This window comes from Pelophylax lessonae (genome assembly GCF_965119305.1).
Source record: "Pelophylax lessonae genome assembly, chromosome: 4".
Lineage (NCBI taxonomy): Eukaryota > Metazoa > Chordata > Amphibia > Anura > Ranidae > Pelophylax > Pelophylax lessonae.
In genome coordinates, this window is record NC_138771.1 from 290,802,273 (window position 1) to 290,822,789 (window position 20,517).

At 42.3% G+C, this 20,517-nt stretch overlaps 1 protein-coding gene across 1 annotated transcript; it reads right to left on the reverse strand.

Moving 5' to 3' along the window:
- Nucleotides 1-927: 927 nt before the first annotated feature.
- On the reverse strand, nucleotides 928-11,470 carry RPS16 (ribosomal protein S16). Its single transcript, XM_082255906.1, has 6 exons — nucleotides 11,373-11,470; nucleotides 11,222-11,273; nucleotides 6,774-6,875; nucleotides 3,466-3,562; nucleotides 2,790-2,837; nucleotides 928-1,115 (listed from the first exon to the last, which is right to left on the reverse strand). The coding sequence occupies exons 2-6, from the start codon at nucleotides 11,267-11,269 to the stop codon at nucleotides 970-972; spliced, it is 441 nt and encodes a 146-aa protein (XP_082112032.1). The 5' UTR covers nucleotides 11,270-11,273; nucleotides 11,373-11,470; the 3' UTR covers nucleotides 928-969.
- Nucleotides 11,471-20,517: the final 9,047 nt, after the last annotated feature.

Here is a 20,517-nt window from a genome sequence, read left to right on the forward strand (position 1 = left end):
GGTTGGCAGATTTTTATGACACTGCACTTATCTTCTAACATTGAGAATGTGATTCAAGCAAGCTCTCAATTAGACAGTGTTCATAGAGTACAATTCAATGGGGGAGATTTGCTAAAAGTGGAGTGTGCAGAATCTGGTGCAGCTGTGCATAGAAAGCAATCAGCTTCCAGGTTTTTTTATTTCAAAGTTTAACTGAACAAGCTGAAGTTAGAAGCTGATTGACTAGCATGCAGTTGCACAAGATTTTGCACTCTCCAGTTTCAGCAAATCAACCCCACTGTCTAGTTACAAATTTTATATTTATGATTTTTGGGGCCCAAATGTAGACCTGAGAAAAACAATGGTGTTCAAAGTTGTCCGGGTGTAGGGGGATGTTGGGTCATTATAGTTGCTTGGATGTCCTTTGGCTCTAATAATTTTAAATCAATGACCAGAAACAGTTATAAAAGATGAGCAATGCTTACTACTAGCTATATTTGTTATGGATTAGCAAATACAATATTGAAAGCAAGAGACAACTGACAAATTGCAGAAGTAGGTCAGAAATTGTATTCTACACACTTCTCTCAGCATGTTAACTTTATTACCAAAGTCCTTACAGAAGATGGTGAGTGACCAATGTAGAGGCATAAGTAATGCAGTCACTAATCAAGCCAAATATAGGTGTTTGCAGAAAATTGTGACACCCAAGTCTACAAATCACTAACACTATTCTATAATAATTTTAACTTTTACAGTTAATTTACAATATATCTGGATTAGAAGCCAAATGCAGCTATTGTGTGTACAGAAGGGAGTGGTTCGGAATAGTGCAAGCAATTAAAGCAACAAATCCATTCATATTCACGGTTTTAGCTAAATCATATCTCCTGACATGTCTGTACTCATGAAAAAATAATGTGAAAGCAAGACGCTGAATTCAAAAAATAATTTTCCATACTTTATTGCAGAAAAATGTACATGGTAAATTTAACGGTAAGACTTCTGGTAGCGAGCACGGGCTCCAGGTCCACCAAACTTCTTGGACTCACAACGACGAGGATCTGCAACTAGAAGGGTCCTGTCATACTGAATAAGAATATCTTTGATTTCCTTCTTGGAGGCTTCATCAACATCTGCAATAATAGATTTACAATAAGAATATATGAAAAATAGAAAATGAAATGAAGAACTCTTGGATGACAATGATGAAGATGACAAATGATATGAATATAATGTATTATTATTCCTTTCTTTGAAGTAATCTCATATTGTGAACCCTCTTCGCCCAATACCCCCGAGGAAGCTTTAAAGGCGAAACACGTTAGGACAATCTTGCCCTCTGATATGCACATGGGAACACAGACATTCAGTGTGTCTCTGTGAGAGGTCAAGCCTGGACTTTGAGGAAAGGGTTTATTTACCATGTATATCTATGTATGGTTTAATGACATAGGAACATATATGTTGGATTGTATTTTTATATTTTTGATCTGAATAAAATGGTTTTTAAAAATAAAGGTTTTAAATACTTTGTGTGTCATACTGAATGGGGTAATCTAGCACCGAGAAAGCCCCGTTTTCTCTTTACACTTTTTTCATATACAAACCTTTATTGGAATAATGGTGCTTGATAATTGGTCAGGACTAATCTCTCAGATTTACAATTAACCTGTGCAATAAATGTGTACTGTTAAGAACTTCCAGTCCTAACACCCATTAAAAAAAAAAAGGGGGGGTGGGGAATAGTGAAGAATGAGGGATCAATTTCAGAAGTTTCAACACTTTCAAAACTGTTATGAAAAGTGTGGGACAGAAAAAAAAAAAAAATAAATAAAACCCAAAAGGCCCTTTGCTGCTCTAACCAAAATAAAAAGTTTTATGTTAAGCAGGACTTTAAAGGACTGTGCATGTTTATCTTCCTACACAACACTTTACCTAAGATAACCATTTCTTCCGATGTAAATGCTGTTTTGAGTGCAACTATACTAAAATGGAAAATGTGATAAACTGCAAAGGAGATCTGAAACAGCAGCTCCTATGGAAAGCAAAGCAAAGGTGTACATCCCAATATGCTGAAGGGCCTATGACATACAAAACAACTTTATAATGTAAAAAAAATAGAAGGGATTAAACCTCATCACCGAGGCCCAAAAAAATAAATAAATCTATGAAACATGTATACAGTTATAACTACTAGAGTGCTAATATGCAATTCTGCTCAAACACTCATGACAAGGGGAGATGGAAAGCAGAACAGAAGATACTATAGGTGCTTGGCTGTACCATTTAAATGTGAGTGTATTGCAGGACAAAGCACATATGTAATTCAGCAAAGTTCTGCTTTAGACTTCATTTTACATGACACAATGTAGTTTTATCCTAAACCTACTGAAGAAATTAGAGAAGTACAGCCAAAGATAGTTTGGTTGCACTTCTATAGATCACAGTAGTGCAGTTCGTTGTGACCTCACAGAAGTTGGTCCAGACTCCGTGTCATTACGACCACAGAGTCTGGATCCGACAGATTCCTTGACCGACACCCGGTTCAGCGTAATGCTGAGTGCCTTCACCGGCCGCTCTGCCCCCTCCACAGCCCAGCGCTTCAGTGAACGAGGGGGGGCATAGCAGAGAGCTGCCGACAGCAGCCCTCTGCTCACGGAGCTGTGAGAACCGAGCGATCAGCGGTGTGGACCAAAATGGGGAGTAAGATGAACCCATACTTCTTTTAAGCGACACGCTATACCTCAACTAATGTTCCCATGTAAAATAGATAAACTGAAAAAAAGATACATAATTTGAAAACTTACATTTTTGATAATAAGCCACCAATGATTTAGAAATAGCCTGGCGAATTGCTGTACAAGTAAAAAATAAAATAAAGTTAGAGGGCATTACGTAATGAACATAGGAATACATTATATATTTTCTTGCACGAATATGGATTCATAAAAGTTTAGGGACAAATATATTGGCTTAAAGCGTATATATGGTGAAAATGTAAAATCATGTCCACATTGTATTTCAATTTCAATTTCCAGTCTACCCATTAATTTGAACCAACTTGAGTTTGGAAAACTTTTTGTCAAGATCCCAACACATTTACTTCCTTGAATTCTGTGACATATTTACTACGTCTAGCGAGTAGACATTGCAGGGTCATACTTTGCAGAACTTGTCTTGTTATCCACTGCAAAGAAGCTGCAAACAAGGAAGGGGAATGCTGCAAGTTGTGGAAAGGGATGGCCGACAATCATGCAGCATTAACCGTATGATTTTTCTAGTAATCTTATCTTGGATTTTCAAATAAAAACAGTTTGTATTACTATTACAATGCAGATGTTATGGAATAAAATTGTAGGCTGTAACTATAGAACTCTTTTAATCAATCATTGAAACTTATTTTAAATTTGGATCAACTCCAAAATCCCTTTAACAACTGTAAAAAGTGCATTTATATGGTCAACAAACTAAAGCCATTCTTACCATAAACTTGAGCAACATGTCCACCACCCTTCACACGGACTCTGATGTCAACACCAGCAAATCGCTCCTTGCCCAAAAGAAGAACAGGCTCCAGCAGCTATATAGATGAACAAAGCAAATTAATTTACATTTGATTATACAGCAAATGTCAATTGTTCCAAATATAAAAAAAACAAAAAACGTCAAAGTTAGTCTAAAAACCTGAAGAGAGGCAAGCAAGTTTCAGGAGTGTCAATACCCAGAAGTGTAAGCACTAGGCCTGTTCAGATAGGCCAGTCCCTAGGTTTTATTGTACTCTACACAATGGACTAAGAAAACCACATTGGGGGGGGGGGGACCAAAACACACCACCATGACTATAATCTGAACGCATTCTTATAACTCTGTAACCATATTCGGAAAGAAAATAGAAATTTACAGTGTCTAGTAGATGTCATTTGTCTAAACCTGACACTTTAGCTTAACTGCCAATGTTGACCACTCTTGGTATAAGCTAGTCCATTCTAATGCTGTTCCCCAAGCTAGTTTTAAAGCATTTGTTACTGCAGCATTTCATATTCCTGTTATCTGCTTGCTGTACATGTATGAAAGTATCCTGTTCTTTGTACTGCTTCCTCTGTGTGAAATTCCTGGCATTCCTGCCAGTCCCTCTGCTTTACTATCAGGGTTGCCATCTTTCAGCAAATTTAGGAACAGTTTGTAAAATCCACAATTTTTGCATCTGTCCATGAAAGTCCATTACAGACATGTAATCTGCATGTTTATAATGGACATTCATGAACAGATGCAAAAATTACTGATTTTTTTAAGCGGTTAGTAAATTTACTAAAAGTTGGCAACCTTGTTCCCTATTAAAAACTGACCACACACCATGGTCCGTTCTCTAGCTGTGCTGGAACTCCTGTGAGCTCTCCTGCAATGATCAGACATGTCCTAACACTCCCCCCACCCCCCCCCCCCCCCGCACAGCCATTCACTGGGAAGATCAATGTACAGCCACTTCTCTTAACCCCAGCTCTTATGCAGCTCAGATCAGAGAATCTGATTACTTAAAGAGGATATTTGTAATTTTTTTTTATATTTATACAAAAATATATTTTTACAAGCAGTCTGTTTGAAAGATGAAGGAAGTGTCATTGAACAATAAGGGTGCCCACCAGCACCCTTGTTCTAGGAGACCTACAAGCTGTGCCTGCCTTCCTGTGTGTAATGCACACAGGCTTTTGCATTGGTTGAAACAAGCTGTAAGGAGGCGATACATCATCTCCCAGCCACCCTCGAAAAATTGACCTGCTGCAGAGGGCGTTTCAGAGAGGCAGCAAGGCCCTAACTCCCAATTAGACTTCAACTCTTCAGTTAGAGCAGTAGCTATGAGAATTTTCTAATTGGGTGGCAAAAATTATTAAACCATATATACTAGCTTAAAAAAAAAAAAAAAAACACTTTTGGAATGCCAAACAATGAATAATAAAGTGCAATAGCCCATAGCTACTAGAATTCACAAACTAGATTCTGGATTGCTGTTGTACTGATCTTTGTACACTGCTCTTAGTCAACAATCCCCTATACACAATCTACTAAATGATTTTATTTTTTTCCCCTAAACAGAGATCATACCCGAGTTAGACCCCAACATATTATTTAAAAAGAACAAGGACACAAAAGGGCATTTGTTAGAAGCTAAATGTCAGTTCTTGTGCAATAAGTGTACATCCTCACCCAATCTGCCATTTGAATGCATTCTGTAATAGCACAAATGTCAGACTGGCACCATGGAGACCAGTCTGATCCATCTGCTGCCTGAGCTTAGGACTGATGCTCAACATTCACCAGGCAGCTGAAGGATAACATTCTCAAAACACAGAGCATCTTTGTTACAGGAGACCTCAGTGTTTTTAGTATCAAGTCAGGCAGTGTATAGAATGCCAGTCCTGCCACACCATACTGCACATACAAATGCACTAAAAAAAATCATGTACAGCAACATGCCATTGTATGCAATTTCACGTGCATTGCTTGTGTTGTGAACAATTCAAAATGCAATATTACCCACGCACACATAAGAAAACCAGCTGTTCAGTATTGCTGGGTGCTGCAATGACCAAGATACTCAAAGCAAAAAAATGTCAACACAGCAAGGATTCCTCAGAAGGGTCCAAAGATATATTACATGGTCACATGGTAAATATACAGCAACATTTCGGAGCATCGCAGGGCCTCTTCATAAGGCAAGTGGTGTGAACAAGGTGCATAGAAAAACATGTTTATCAGTGTCCTTACAGTAATATTTATACAGAGCAGAAAAATGCAGGTCACTGGACCTGTGAACGAGCCCTTACATTCACTCTGCCAGGTATGATCCAAAAAAAAAAAAAAAAAATCACAATTCATGGGAAGCTTCTTCGTTACAAACTTTCAGGAATGGGGATTCAGATTACTACGGACTACAGGCAGTCACAGTCCCCAAGTTACAAACAAGATAGGGTCTGTAGGACTATTCTTAAGTTGAATTCGTAAATCAGGTACATTTTTTAAAGGAGTTGTAAAGGCAGGAAGGCTTATCTTAATGCATTAAGATAAAAAACCTGTGTGTAGCAGCCTCCCAGGCACCCCCTGATACTTACCTGTGCCCCCCCCCCCCCCCCCCGTGTCTCTCGTCATCTGGGACTCTCCCTCCTGATTGGCTGAGATACAGCCGTAGCGCTATTGGCTCCCACTGCTGTCAAAGTCAGTGAGTTAATCAGCAGAGAGGGCGGGGCCCAATGATAGCTCCCTGTCAGAATGCACATGGAGCTGCAGTTCGGCTGCCCCTATAGCAAGCTGCTTGCAGTGGGGGTACTCTAAAGGAGGGAGGGGCCAGGAGCAGCAAAGAGGGACACAAGAGGAGAATCCGGGCTGCTCTGTGCAAAAACAACTGCACATAGGTGGTAAGTGTAAAAGGTTTGTTTTTGGTTTTTCAAAAAACTAGACTTTACAATCAGTTTAGGTAACTCGAGCCGAAAAAATGATTTAATGATTTTCAGATTTCACCTCACTTTGTCCCTGGGACAAATGGATTTTGAAAATTTTGGGTTGTGGAAACAAGGATAAAGCTTTCGTGGAGGCGCCTTTTTCCCATGAGTGAAATTCACAGGAGTGAATTTCCCTTCCTAGGGGTAGATTTCCTCTCACTTCCTGTCGTCTTCCTGATTGTAGGTCGGAGTCGTTTGCAAGTCAGATGTTTGTAACATAGGGAACGCTGCATTGTATAATCACTTCAGTGACAAGAATGAAGAGGTTAGAAATAAAAAAATGTAAACCAAACTTACCTTGTACTGCAGAGTTGCAGGTTCAATCATTTCCAATGGTCTTCCGTTAACTTTGATGAGCCCATTGCCTCTTTTGCAGTGGGCAACAGCAGTTGCAGTTTTCTGAAGGGGAAAAAAAAAAACACCACTATGTGAAATAAAGTCACACACTAAAAACCAAACATACCAGTTTAAGTGCGCTTCTAGCCAAAAAAATCCTTTCAAGTTCTTAATGAAGAGACTGACCCTTTGTCCTGGTGCCCAATGTCAATGAGATAGAAAGTGATGGGAAACAAAAATTTCAGTTGTCACCAAAACAGGACAGGAGAAATTCTCCAGTCAGGATACCCATTCCAATGACAGCTGTCCAAAAAGAATTTCCCTTAATGTGGAAAGGTTTTTCCCTATTAACATCTGAGCAACATGAATTGAAACCTCCCTAAGGAAACAGGCAGCAAAATTTGCCAGAGGTTTTAACCAGAGAAAAAAAAAAAAAAAAAGGTAAAGCACCCCCGATCCTCCGTAAATGCGCACATCAGTCCTGCAAGTGTAAACAGTGGTCACACCACACGAGGCATCACCACAAACATCAGAGCAATAGTCTAGGGATGCACTGATCTGACTTTTTTGGACCCGATACCGATATCTGGCGTGAAATCGCCGATACCGGAACCACACACACAAAGCAAGCCGCTGCTTCATGTGTACGGCTCCTCCATTCACAGGCGGAGTGCATCTGATATCACTCCGCCTGTGAGCTGGACCTATACAGGAAGTAGCGGCTCCCATCCCATACTACTACTGCAACTAGTAAGGGATGGCTGAGCCGTTACCAAGCAAAAACCGGATCGGCCAGTGGATCGGTCAATGTTACCGATCCCCCGATCCATCTAAAATGGCCATATCGGCGCCGATATCCGATCCGAATATCGGATCGGTGCATCCCTAAGCAATACCTTGTGTTACACTTAGGCCTCATGTACACCGCTACTTGTAAACGGATGTTTTGGAGCAGTTGGGCGTTTTTTCAGAAGCCCCTGAACCCACCTCCATGTTATCTTATCTGTCCATGTACACAGGGTCGTTTACAGTCATTTAGAGGCAGTTGAGTTCAGTGAAGTTTTTTGGAAAGCAATTATTTGCTTTCAGGATATTCAGAATGTGTGTTTACCGACGTTTCAAACGCAAAATGGGACCGAACGCGATCACTCGCGTTTAGCGCTTGCGGTTTTCCCATTTTAAAGGGGAATAATTTTTTGACCTCTAAAAACGCATGTGAGCACAAACGCCCGATAAACGCAGCTGCAAACGCGACGTGTTTTAAACGTCCTTTACATAGCTGTAAAATTAAAGCGTTCAAAAGACTTTTTAAAACGTCCTATGTACATGTAGCCTTAAAACCGGTAATCTGTAAAAGGCTTTTAAAGGGTCACCAATGGAGAGTGTTTTGGTACCGTAGGTTAGCACCATTCCACATGCGTACACGGTTTTAAAGTGTGACATTCTTATTTACTTGGCATAGCTCCATCTTTTATAATTTACCAAACAAGTAAAATTTATGGTCTATAGACAGGCGGATTTAAGCAGCTCTGCATCTGTTTACATCCTTTAACCTGTCAAGTTTAAACCCATCAGAACTTTTGAACAGATCCATCTGCACAACTAACAGGTGGATCGGATAGGAACTGGTCTCGATCCAGTGATTTTGCACGAGAGACTCGACTGTCCAAGACTCTCACTCTTTATTGGCTCCCAATGCTGTCAAAGTCAGCCAATGAGAGGGGGCGGGGGCCTAGCCACAGCTCAGTGCCTGAATGTACACACAAAGCTGCAGCTTGGCTTGTGTGCCCTGAGCACGGCATACTAGTACTTTATGACAGACTTGCCTACAGAGCCCGCTGTCATGGCTCTCCCTATAACCCGGTATTCCTATCTTTCATGGTTTGGAATCTTGAATAGCCAGGCATTGGTAAAGTCACTCCTGTGCACACGCACGGGAGTCACACTGCCACCGCATGCAGAGCAGACTGTAAATGTGGTCTGAGCTGCACATCTCAGATCACATTACCCACAGGCAGGGGGAAGATTTGACAGAAGAGACCTCTTAGGTCTCTGGGTTATAAAAACCCTGCCAGCGGATTTTGCAAGTACTGAGTTTACGATCACTTTAAGCAAGGGTTTGGGTGTTCATTTGTTCCATAAACCAAGATATTAAAGTGGTTGTAAAGGCAGGTGTTTTTTTTTGTCCTAATACATTCTATACATTAAGATAAAAAGCCTTCTGTGTGCAACAGCCCAGCCCTCTTACCTGAGCCCCATCTCGATCCAGCAATGTTGCACTAAAGACTCAGCTGTTATTCCTCATTAGCCGAGACAGCAGCAGAGCACCGTTTGCTTTCGCTGCTGTCAATCAAAATCAGTGACCCAATGAGGAGAGTGGGGGCGGGTCTTGGACTCCCGTGTCTAAATGGACAGCAGTTGCTCAGCTTGGGTGTTCCCCATAGCAAGCTGCTTGCTGTGGTGGCACTCAACAGGAGGGAGGGGACAAGAGCACTGAAGAGGGACCCGAGAAGGAGGATCTGGGTTTCTCTGTGCAAAACCAACTGCACAGAGCAGGTAAGTGTGACATGTTTGTTATTAAACAAAAAAAAAAAAAAAGTATCACATTATTCTGGCCTTTGGAATGAACACTCAACCACTAAGTCTCCATTAACACTACCACGACTTTGTCAGACGACGTGTCAGCCTGACAAGTTGTGGTCCATGCAGTGCTACAGGCCCCATTCTAATAGGAGCGACACAAGTCGCTCCGACTTAGAAAAAGGGTCCTGTACTACTTCAGCGCGACTTGCGCGGACTTCATATAATGAATGTCTACGCAAGTCGCCCCGAAGTCGAAGTGTACACGACTTGTGAAGTCGCCCCCGAAGTCGTGCCGCTTCAGTGTGAATGCGGTCTTAACATTCCTAGCGCTTAGTCGCATCAAGCATTTTTTCTGCCCAAAAGCTCCTCTTCTGAACCCACATTTGATCTTTTTGACCTGTAAAAAACGCCTCTAATACACCTATGTGTGCATACGCATGCTAATGCAGAAATGCATATACAAGCTTAAACAAAACACCTGTATAAGAGGCATTTATCTTTAACATGTTCCACCCATATTCAGGGTGTAAAATACAGACTGGCCTCTGCACCTCTCAGATCCCACAGCTAGTGGGGATCTTCACCAACATACCCCAAGTGTCACAACAATTTAAAAAAAAAAAAAAAAAAAAAAAAAAAAAAAAAACAAAAAAAAACATGGCACAGCAGGGTTCTGTCTGCATCCCATGAACACTACAAGGTCCTGCAGCCTTTAATGAACTACCATGGTGCTGTGGCAGCTCATTTTTTTCTGCTTGCCCATACAGGATGTACGGGCACACAAACACTGACAAATCTGCAAGAGACCTGCACGGCACCAGCGATCTGCTGATCGCGTGTGCAACGCTTTACAGGCTCCAAAAAAAAAAGATAAAATGCACATTTGTTTTTAACTGCAAAAAAATGTGCATTTATGACTTTTTTCCCAAAAGATTAGCTTATCCTTTGCGATCACTTAAGAAAATCTGGACCCCCCCTCCCCATCCTGCAGTACAGGAGTCCCACGATCACTTGCTGTCAGACTCCAGGTCACCGCTTCACTGGTCCAGGGATTTGAAAATCCTTGCTGCTTAATCTCCTATCTGTACCTCTTAACCTGAATGAATAGGAGGCATTCTAATTCATCAGGGCCGTTGCTGACCAATCAGAAATTGCCTAACCCGTCCTATAAGCGCTGGAAAAAGCCAGGAGGATTTCAAATCCTTAGACTGGTAAAGTGACGGCCCAATGCCTGACAGTGGGGGATCCCGGGAGGGTTGGGGTGAACTTACCCTTTAGGCTGTGTGTGCATGAGGCCTTAGGACTGTATTTCAGGTAACTGGCAATAATGACAAGAAAACAGCTAGAAGTAAACACGCTGATTGAACCAGGCCTGGATGTTCCCTTATGGGTAGTATGGATCAGTATAGAAGATGCTGTCATTCTAGCATAGGATATATGAGTGATCATATACTAGTGATGAGAGATCATTGTGTACACTGTGCCCACATGTCATGAGGATGGGCAGTGCAGAGCCTAGTGCTGGGTCCTCAGTAGAGTTACCACCTCATCCCTTTAATCCAGGACACACATTACACAGGTTCTGAGGCTGATAAAGGTGGGAATTAAACTCACTCAGTGCCTTATATCAGCCTCAGAACCTGTGTAATTAATATGGGTTCTGGATTACAGGGATGAAGTGGCAACCCTAGTCCTCAGGGTACGCGCACTAGGCCCATCACCCAGCCCCTAGGACGGCGGGTAATGTGGAGTGTCCGGAGACATGTGACCACACCGGGGAGCTCACCCTACATTGCAGACACGAGGCCAGCACGGCCCGCACTCACCTTACGCCCGAAAACCTGGACGGACTGCAGAGGACCCTTAGGCGGCATGTTCCTGCAAAGAGATAAGACAGGGACAGGAGGATTAGAGGCGCCGGGCTCAGTATATGCCAAATATTTCCACAATTCGGGCCCAGGACAAGCACACTCTCACCTTCCTGTGATGGCGAGCAGCGAGAAAAGGAAGTACGGGTTCACCACTCCCGTTCATCAGGGGCTCCTGCGTCCTACGTGCCCTGGCGTCATTCGTCCACCGGAAACGTGTCTGCTGCTGGCAATAGGCTGAGGGGGCCATCTTGGATGTGGGAACAGCTGAATGATAGCAACAGTGTGTACGTGGAAATTGCATGCTATAATATAGGGAGGTAATAAGGAAAGGAAGATAACATTTCTAACATTTCCTTACCTGATTTGTCATGAACTTTCTGCACACAGCAGTATTCCCTCACAACTGTGCATATGAACACTGTTTTTTTTTTTGTTCACATCATTTGGAAACACAGGCAAGCCAGCCAGCTGTGCTAAAGTGATCCATCTCTGACCAGTCCTGAACATGGTTGTAAAGGTAGAAGGTTTTTTTTACTTTAAAGCAGAGTTCCACCCAAAAGCATAGTTGCCAACATTTAAAAAAAATTTCCAGGGACACTTTGCAGCACAGCTATCAATTGCCACACCCACTTCCCAGAAGCTCCGCCCACTCTGCATAATTAATCTCGCCTACTTATCAGATTATAGAGTCTACTCAATATAGAGAGAATTACAGGAAATTAAAAAGGGAATTTCAAACTTAAGGCCACATTAATAGGCGCTTCCAGGGACAACATAAATTACCTGGGACAAGCTCCTATTTGCAGGGACTGTCCCAGGAAAAAAGAGACAGTTGGCAAGTATGTCAAAAGTGGAAGCTCTGCTTGTCTGCTTCCTCCCTTCCTGTGCCACATTTGCCAACTTTCAGAAGTGGAGGAGGGAGCGGATACCTGTGAAAAACAGATACCCGCTCCCACTTTCGTGTAAGGTGACCTACATCATTTGCAGCCCCTCCTCCTTCCTCCAGCTGCCTTCTGAGAGACACACACAGGTCCCAGAAGACATTCAGAAAGCACAGCGTGACTAGCACATGTGCAGTAGTTACATAGCGAGGTTCAAAAAAGACACGTCTGTCCAGTTCAACCTATGATATGTGTGTGTGTTTGCTGTTAACTGTACATTGTATACCCTGTATGTTGTGGTCTTTAAGGTGCCCATCTAATAGTTTTTTTTAAACTATCGATTCTCCCTGCTGATACCACTTCTTGTGGAAGAGTATTCCACATCCTTACCGCTCTGACAGTAAAGAACCCCTTACGCAGTTTAAGGTTAAACCACTTTTCTTCTAGTTTTAGTGAGTGGTCCCGTGTATTCCCTTTCTCTGAATAGTTTGTTCCTTATGCTAGGGTCATCACCAGTACAATATTTGTACATTGATATCATATCCCCCCTCAAGCGTCTCTTCTCCAGAGAGAATAAGTTCAATGCTTGCAGTCTTTCCTCATAGCTGATGTCCTCCATTCCCCTAATTACCTTTGTTGCCCTTCTCTGGACTCTCTCCAGTTCCAGCACATCCAGTAGGAAACAGGCTGTAAAGCTGCAAGGCTTCACTTCCTGTTTCCTTTAGTAAGAATGCCAGAGCCGATGGACAGGCCAGCTTCGGGTGCCAAAATCATGGGCTCCCTGCACAGGTAAGTGTCCTTATATTAAAAGTCAGCAGCTACAGTATTTGTAGCTGCTGATTTTTAATTTTGATTAATACAGGCTGGAACTCCACTTAAATGTGTTCTCTGCATTAAAGTGAAACTTTACCCATAGCAACTTACTTCTTGGTGGAGGCTGCCTTTTTGCTGAAGCCAGGAGACAGCAAACAGCAGTAAATCATAAAGCAGAACTAAACCCATTGATTTAACAGTTTCAAAAAACAGTTACATTCCTGGAATGCCAGAGTCACATTTGCTTGTGTCCTCAACCAAACTGTCAAACCATCAAATAGTTGGAGTCATAACTGATCACATGTGCAGCATCATGGCAGTTGCAATTTAAATAGAAGCAGGTTCCTTGGCTGTAAATGATACAAGGGTTTAAATCTGCTTTAACCTCTCTAGCGGTATTCCCGAGTGTGGCTCGGGGTTAAATTTCAGTGCCAAAAGCGGTAACCCCCGAGCCACACTCGGGGTACCGCTAGGAAGATCGATGGATCCTGTAAGAGAGGGTACTCACCCTGTCCCCGGAATCCAGTGATGTTTCCCGGCGGTGTGCGGCGGCCGGATCTTCCTCCCGATGCTCTGTGTGCCCCGGCTTCCTTCTCCTGCAACGTGACGCTCGCAGGGGGGGTGGAACAGGCGGCAAATTCAAACAGTGAAACACACCAAACACACTGATACATTACAAAATAAAATAAATTTACACTAGTTTGCCCCCCAGTGCCCTTTCCTGCAGTTTTACTGTACTTTTTCTGTATATATATATCTATATATATAGATATATATATACTGTGTATGTGTATATATATATATATATATATATATATATATATATATATATATATATATATATATATAGTATATATATATATGTGTGTGTGTGTGTGTGTATGTATGTGTATATATATATATATATATATATATATATATATATACTATATATATATATATATATATATATATATATATATATACATAAAAAGTACAGTAAAACTGCAGGAAAGGGCACTGGGGGGCATACAGTGCCTTGCGAAAGTATTCGGCCACCTTGAACTTTGCAAGCTTTTGCCACATTTCAAGCTTCAAACGCAAAGATATAAAACTGTAGTTTTTTTGTGAAGAATCAACAACAAGTGGGACACAATCATGAAGTGGAACGAAATTTATTGGATATTTCAAACTTTCCTAACAAATAAAAAAACTGAAAAATTGGGCGTGCAAAATTATTCAGCCCCTTTACTTTCAGTGCAGCAAACTCTCTCCAGAAGTTCAGTGAGGATCTCTGAATGATCCAATTTTGACCTAAATGACTAATGATGATAAATAGAATCCACCTGTGTGTAATCAAGTCTCCATATAAATGCACCTGCACTGTGATAGACTCAGAGGTCCATTTAAAGCGCAGAGAGCATCATGAAGAACAAGGAACACACCAGGCAGGTCTGAGATACTGTTGTGGAGAAGTTTAAAGCCGGATTTGGATACAAAAAGATTTGCCAAGCTTTAAACATCCCAAGGAGCACTGTGCAAGCGATAATATTGAAATGGAAGGAGTATCAGACCACTGCAAATCTACAAAGACCTGGCCGTCCCTCTAAACTTTCAGCTCATACAAGGAGAAGACTGATCAGAGATGCAGCCAAGAGGCCCATGATCACTCTGGATGAACTGCAGAGATCTACAGCTGAGGTGGGAGACTCTGTCCATAGGACAACAATCAGTCGTATACTGCACAAATCTGGCCTTTATGGAAGAGTGGCAAGAAGAAAGCCATTTCTTAAATATATCCATAAACAGTGTCTTTTGAAGTTTGCCACAAGCCACCTGGGAAAAGCACCAAACATGTGAAAGAAGGTGCTCTGGTCAGATGAAACCAAAATCGAAGTTTTTGGCAACAATGCATATCGTTATGTTTGGCGTAAAAGCAACACAGCTCATCACCCTGAACACATCATCCCCACTGTCAAACATGGTGGTGGTAGCATCATGGTTTGGGCCTGCTTTTCTTCAGCAGGGACAGGGAAGATGGTTAAAATTGATGGGAAGATGGATGGAGCCAAATACAGGACCATTCTGGAAGAAAACCTGATGGAGTCTGCAAAAGATCTGAGACTGGGACGGAGATTTGTCTTCCAACAAGACAATGATCCAAAACATAAAGCAAAATCTACAATGGAATGGTTCACAAATAAACATATCCAGGTGTTAGAATGGCCAAGTCAAAGTCCAGACCTGAATCCAATCAAGAATCTGTGGAAAGATCTGAAAACTGCTGTTCCCAAACGCTCCCCATCCAACCTCACTGAACTCGAGCTGTTTTGCAAGGAGGAATGGGCAAAAATTTCAGTCTCTCGATGTGCAAAACTGATAGAGACATACCCCAAGCGACTTACAGCTGTAATCGCAGCAAAAGGTGGCGCTACAAAGTATTAACTTAAGGGGGCTGAATAATTTTGCACGCCCAATTTTTCAGTTTTTTATTTGTTAACAAAGTTTGAAATATCCAATAAATTTCGTTCCACTTCATGATTGTGTCCCATTTGTTGTTGATTCTTCACAAAAAATTACAGTTTTATATCTTTATGTTTGAAGCCTGAAATGCGGCAAAAGGTCGCAAAGTTCAAGGGGGCCGAATATTTTCGCAAGGCACTGTATATAATATATGTGTGTGTATATATATATATATATATATATATATATGTGTATATGTGTATGTATTTATATATATATACATACATACATACATACATTAACTTATTTATAGTTATTTATTATATTATAATTTATGATTTTGTGTTTCAAATGTTATCATACCCAAGATGTTATAAAGAAGAACGCACAGTAAAAAAAAAAAATCATATGTAAATAGTTGGTTTGGGCTGCCATTTTACTAGCAAAATAATGGTACCGCTTTCAGCACCTAAAATCAGAAGGAATCATACCGCCAGTGAGGTTAAGGCTGTCAGCAAATTAGCCCCTACAAACTCAGCAGTGCCTAAATTGGGAAAGCAACTGAGCATTAGCAGAGTGAGACCATGGGGTTGATTTACTAAAGGGAAATAGATTGTGCATTTTTCAAAGTGCAGTTGCCCTCTGCAAGGGCAGTTGCTCCAGATCTTAGTAAATGAGGTTAGGCTTAATTTTGCAAAAAAATACCCAATTGCATGCAAGGAAAAAAAAAACAGCATTTTTGCTCGCACATGATTGGATGATGGAAGTCAGCAGAGCTTCTGCTTATTTACTAAGCTCTGGAGCAACTGCACTTGCAGAATGCAACTGCACTTTGCAAAGTGCACAGTCTATTTCCTTTTAGTAAATCTGCCGACAGCCTTAAAGCAGAATTAAACCCTTGTATCCCGTGTATTACTGGATTTAAAACAGTATAGACACTTATTTTTAATGTTTTACACAGCTATACCTGCAAAATGGGCCAGCCTGAAGTGATCTTGCAGGACTTCATTTTCTAAAAGGTAAAAAATGTAAAAAGACTTTAAAAAGACCCCCCCCCCCAGTCCCCCTTAAGCCTTCGTTCACATTAAATGCAGCCTTGAAATCGTGCAACTTTATCTAAAATCGCACAATTTTAAAGCCACATGTTAATGCAATCCGTGTTGCTTCATGCACAGATGTCTATTCAAGTTGTACCCGAAAGCGCCAAAAGTAGTGCAGGAACTTCTTTTTTTTTGGCAGCACCGCACCAATTTGAACGGTGTTATTGCCACAATAGGGTGCAACTTGTCATGCGATATGATCTGTCAAATCGCATGACAAGTCGTTTCAATGTGTACGAGGGCTTACAGGGGAACTTTACCCATGACGACTTGATAAAAAATGTTCTTCAGCAAGCAATATACATTCCACATTAATAATTATGCTACAACGTTATGATTGGTTCTCGAAAGCTGTGTACTAACAATCAGATTATCGTACAATCGCTTCAAAAGCAGGATTTGTGTACAGAGCTTAAATATGCTACTTATGTTAATGTCTCTGTCTTCCACATTTCTTGAGCCACTCACCTGAAGCAAGTACATACCAAGTGAATGGATCCATACACATTTTCCAAGTCAATGCATCAGAAAACACTGTGTGGGCATATCATGCGGACTACGCCAAGTTGTGGACGGAGTCAAATATGCTCTGCATGTGTGGGTACCTTTAACGTGGAGTTTGGCTCATTAATGCCCAGGACCAGACAGAGACTGCGGTCATGTGAAAAATCAAACATTAAGTCAGTTCATCGCTTCACTGTGTACAGCATTTAAAGTACAGAGTACCTCTTAAAAGCACTGGCACGCTGTAACCTAGTAGATGTTGCATTAGGAGGGATGTGCTGAGCCTGCGCCCACTCCACTAGTCCAGTGTACCTCTGTTACCTCCCTCCCAGTAACAGAATGGGGTCCCACAAAGCACATAACACCGAACTCATGCGTGTTCATTAACTCCTTCCGTCCCTTATCTTGTGACTAGGCCCAAGATCTACGTAACCAGGTCCGGACTGGTCATTGGGCACACCGGGCATTTGCCCAGTGGGCTGGGGCTGCTGAGCCACATTTCAGAGGTGGACTGGGCCCAGGCTAAGGGGCAGGGTGGCAATTTCTCTCCCCCCCAGGCCACTCTGTTGCTAAAAAAAAAAAAAAAAAAAAAGCTGCTGCTTCACTCATAGTGCTAGTTTCGGCCAAGACCCTGTACCGCTTGTTCCACTGCTGGCTGCCACTGCCCACTCTCTGGTTGCTAGGACCACCTGGCATCCCATAATGCAGAGCGAGGCCCCAGCATTCAGAACAGAGGAGGATGTAGCTTCCTCCCCCTCCTCCTAGTGCTCAGCTCCACCCACCTCCTCCAGCCTCTCTGGCGGTGGCCCCCTGCTCAGGAAGGGAAGGAAAGTGGATCTGAGAGTTGGAGGTGAGGCCGAGGAAGGAACCTGTTGGGCTGTCATGAGGGAGCGGGGCAGAGATGCAGGGACAGAGAGGGATGGCAGCTGAGCTGCTGCTGGACGAAAGATGACAACCTCGAAGGGATAGAAAGGGGAGGAGGAGGTCACATCCTTGGATCTCAGGGGTTCATGCCAGGTTTTTTAGCCCTTTACTTTTGGGGGATGTAACCCCCAAAAGTGAAGGACTACAAGTCCCAGCATTAACTCCTCAGAGCTAAGGACGTGACATCCCCAAAACGAATGAAGGACTACACATCCCAATATGAACCCCTAAGATCTAAGGGGTCACATCCTTCTTTTAGGGGTTAATGCTGGAACTTGTAGTCCTTCACTTTTGGGGGGCCACTTTCCTTCACTAAAAAAAAAAAAAACATTTTTTTTGTTTTGGATGGAGTGGAGAGGATTAGAACCCCTGTCAGTTTTTATTACTGTCTGTGCCCCCATTAACCAGTTCTGGACCGGAAGGATTTGCCCCCCTAAAGGCCATTTTTTTGCGATTCAGCACTGCCTTATTTTAACAGAGAATTGCGCGGTCGTGCAACACTGCACCAAAATAAAATTGATGTCCTTTTTTCCCCCACAAATAGAGCTTTCTTTTGGCGGTATTTGATCACCTCTGTGATTTATATTTTTGGCCCGGGGAAAAAAAATAACAAGCGACAATTCTGAAAAAAAAAAAAAAACAATAATTTTCACATTCTGCTATATAACATTCCCAAAAACATTTTTTAAAAATCAAACATTTTCATCTTTTCAGGCCAATTTGTATTCTGCTACATATTTTTGGTAAAAAAAATCCCAAAAAGCGTGTTTTAAATAGTTTGCGTAAAAGTTATCATGTCTACAACCTAGGGGAAAGATTTATGTCATTTTTATTTTTTTTAATTTTTTTACTAGTAATGGCGGCAAACTGCGATTTTTAGCGGGACTGCGACATTGTGGTGGACAGATCGGACCCCTTACTGACATTTTTGACACTTTTGGGGGGACCAGTGACATTACTACTGTAATCAGTGCTAAAAATATGCACTGTTACTGTAATAATGACATTGGGAGGGAAGGGGTTAACACAGTGGTGATCAAATGGTTAAATGTAAGCCTAGGGGAGTGTTTTCTAATTGTATGGGGGATGGGCTTGTGAAATGACCACAGAAACCTGTGATCCTATATAGAAGCATCCCAGGCGCTCTGTGATAATTTCAGTGAGAAGAACGGTCAACTGTGTATACAACAGCTGCCCGTCCTTCTCTCTCAGCGGGAAGCGGTTGCAGGTGCCCGGCAGCAATCGCGGCCGCCGGCCCTGTGCATCGGCATACCTGCTACCTAGTGGGGGCAGGAGCGTGCCACCAGCAGTGAGTGCTCGCATTCCAGCACCACGCTCGCGACCGACATAGAGCTACGTCATTTGGCGCAGCTGAGCCAGCCTGCCGCAGCAAAACTGTGGCTGGCGGTTGACAAGTGGTTAAAGAGATTCCCCCTCTCTATTTGTCCTAATTACTATTATTGAAAGTAAAAGTAAAAGTAAAAGAAAATATGAAATTTTGGATTGGCCCCAGAAAAGTAATAGAGGGGAAATGATTCAATGTGGACACTAGTTTTGGTGATCTGGGGGTCCCCAAGGAATTCCCTTAATTTGCAGGGATTTTCTCTCACTTCCTGTTTGCCTATGGAACAGGAAGTGATGGGAAATCTGACGGGGTATAACCCTCTCTTACTCTATCCAAAATGAAAAAAAAAAAAAAAGGTTTTGCCTATAGTTCTACTTTATATAAATTTACAGCCATGGCCAAACGTTTTGAGAATTACACAAATATTAATTTTCACAAAGTCTGCTGCCTCGTATGTATGATAGCAATTTGCATATACTCCAGAATGTTATGAAGAGTGATTAAATGAATTGCAATTAATTGCAAAGTCCCTCTTTGCCATGAAAATAAACTTAATCCCAAAAAAACATTTCCACTGCATTTCAGCCCTGCCATAAAAGGACCAGCTGACATCATGTCAGTGATTCCCTCATTATAACAGGTGTCAGTGTTGACAAGGACAAGGCTAGAAATCGCTCTGTAATGCTGATTGAGGTAAAATAACAGACTGGAAGCTTTAAAAGGAGGGTGGTGCTTAACCACTTTACCGCTATGTACCGGAGTACTACTGCGGCAAAGTGGCACGATCCCGTCTGACGACGTAGACCTACGTCGTCAGACTCCTCCCCCTGTAGGCGGCGCTCGCTCGCCGCCGGAGGCGCTCTCCCGCTGTTTTCATTCACAGCGGGAGTCGGGCCAGGGGAGGAGCGGCGGCGATCGCCGCTGCTCTGCCCCGATCGTCGGGGAATCCAGTTTGGAGATCCGCCCGCCTGTGTAAACAGAGCGGGCGGATCTCCTCAGTGACAGGGAGTGACAGATCGGAGTGTTCAGCATAGCTGGACATCCGATCTGTCCCTGTCTCACACAGTCACCTCCCCCCCACACGTCAGTAAGCACCAGGCATACATTAACCCCTCCCTCTCCAATAAAATTAACCCCTTCCCTGCCAGTGTCATTTTTACAGTAACAGTGCATATTTATAGCACTGATTACTGCAGTAATGTCACTGGTACCCCCAAAAGTGTCAAAAATGTCAGTCAAGGG

Excerpts from the sequence above, each read along its gene's own strand:
- RPS16 (XM_082255906.1), bottom strand. The coding sequence starts at position 11,269 with ATGCCGCCTAAGGGTCCTCTGCAGTCCGTCCAGGTTTTCGGGCGTAAG. Across the intron at positions 2,838-3,465 it reads ACATGTTGCTCAAGTTTATG|CAATTCGCCAGGCTATTTCT; the intron begins GTAAGAATGGCT and ends TTACTTGTACAG. Across the intron at positions 1,116-2,789 it reads GGTGGCTTATTATCAAAAAT|ATGTTGATGAAGCCTCCAAG; the intron begins GTAAGTTTTCAA and ends CTATTATTGCAG.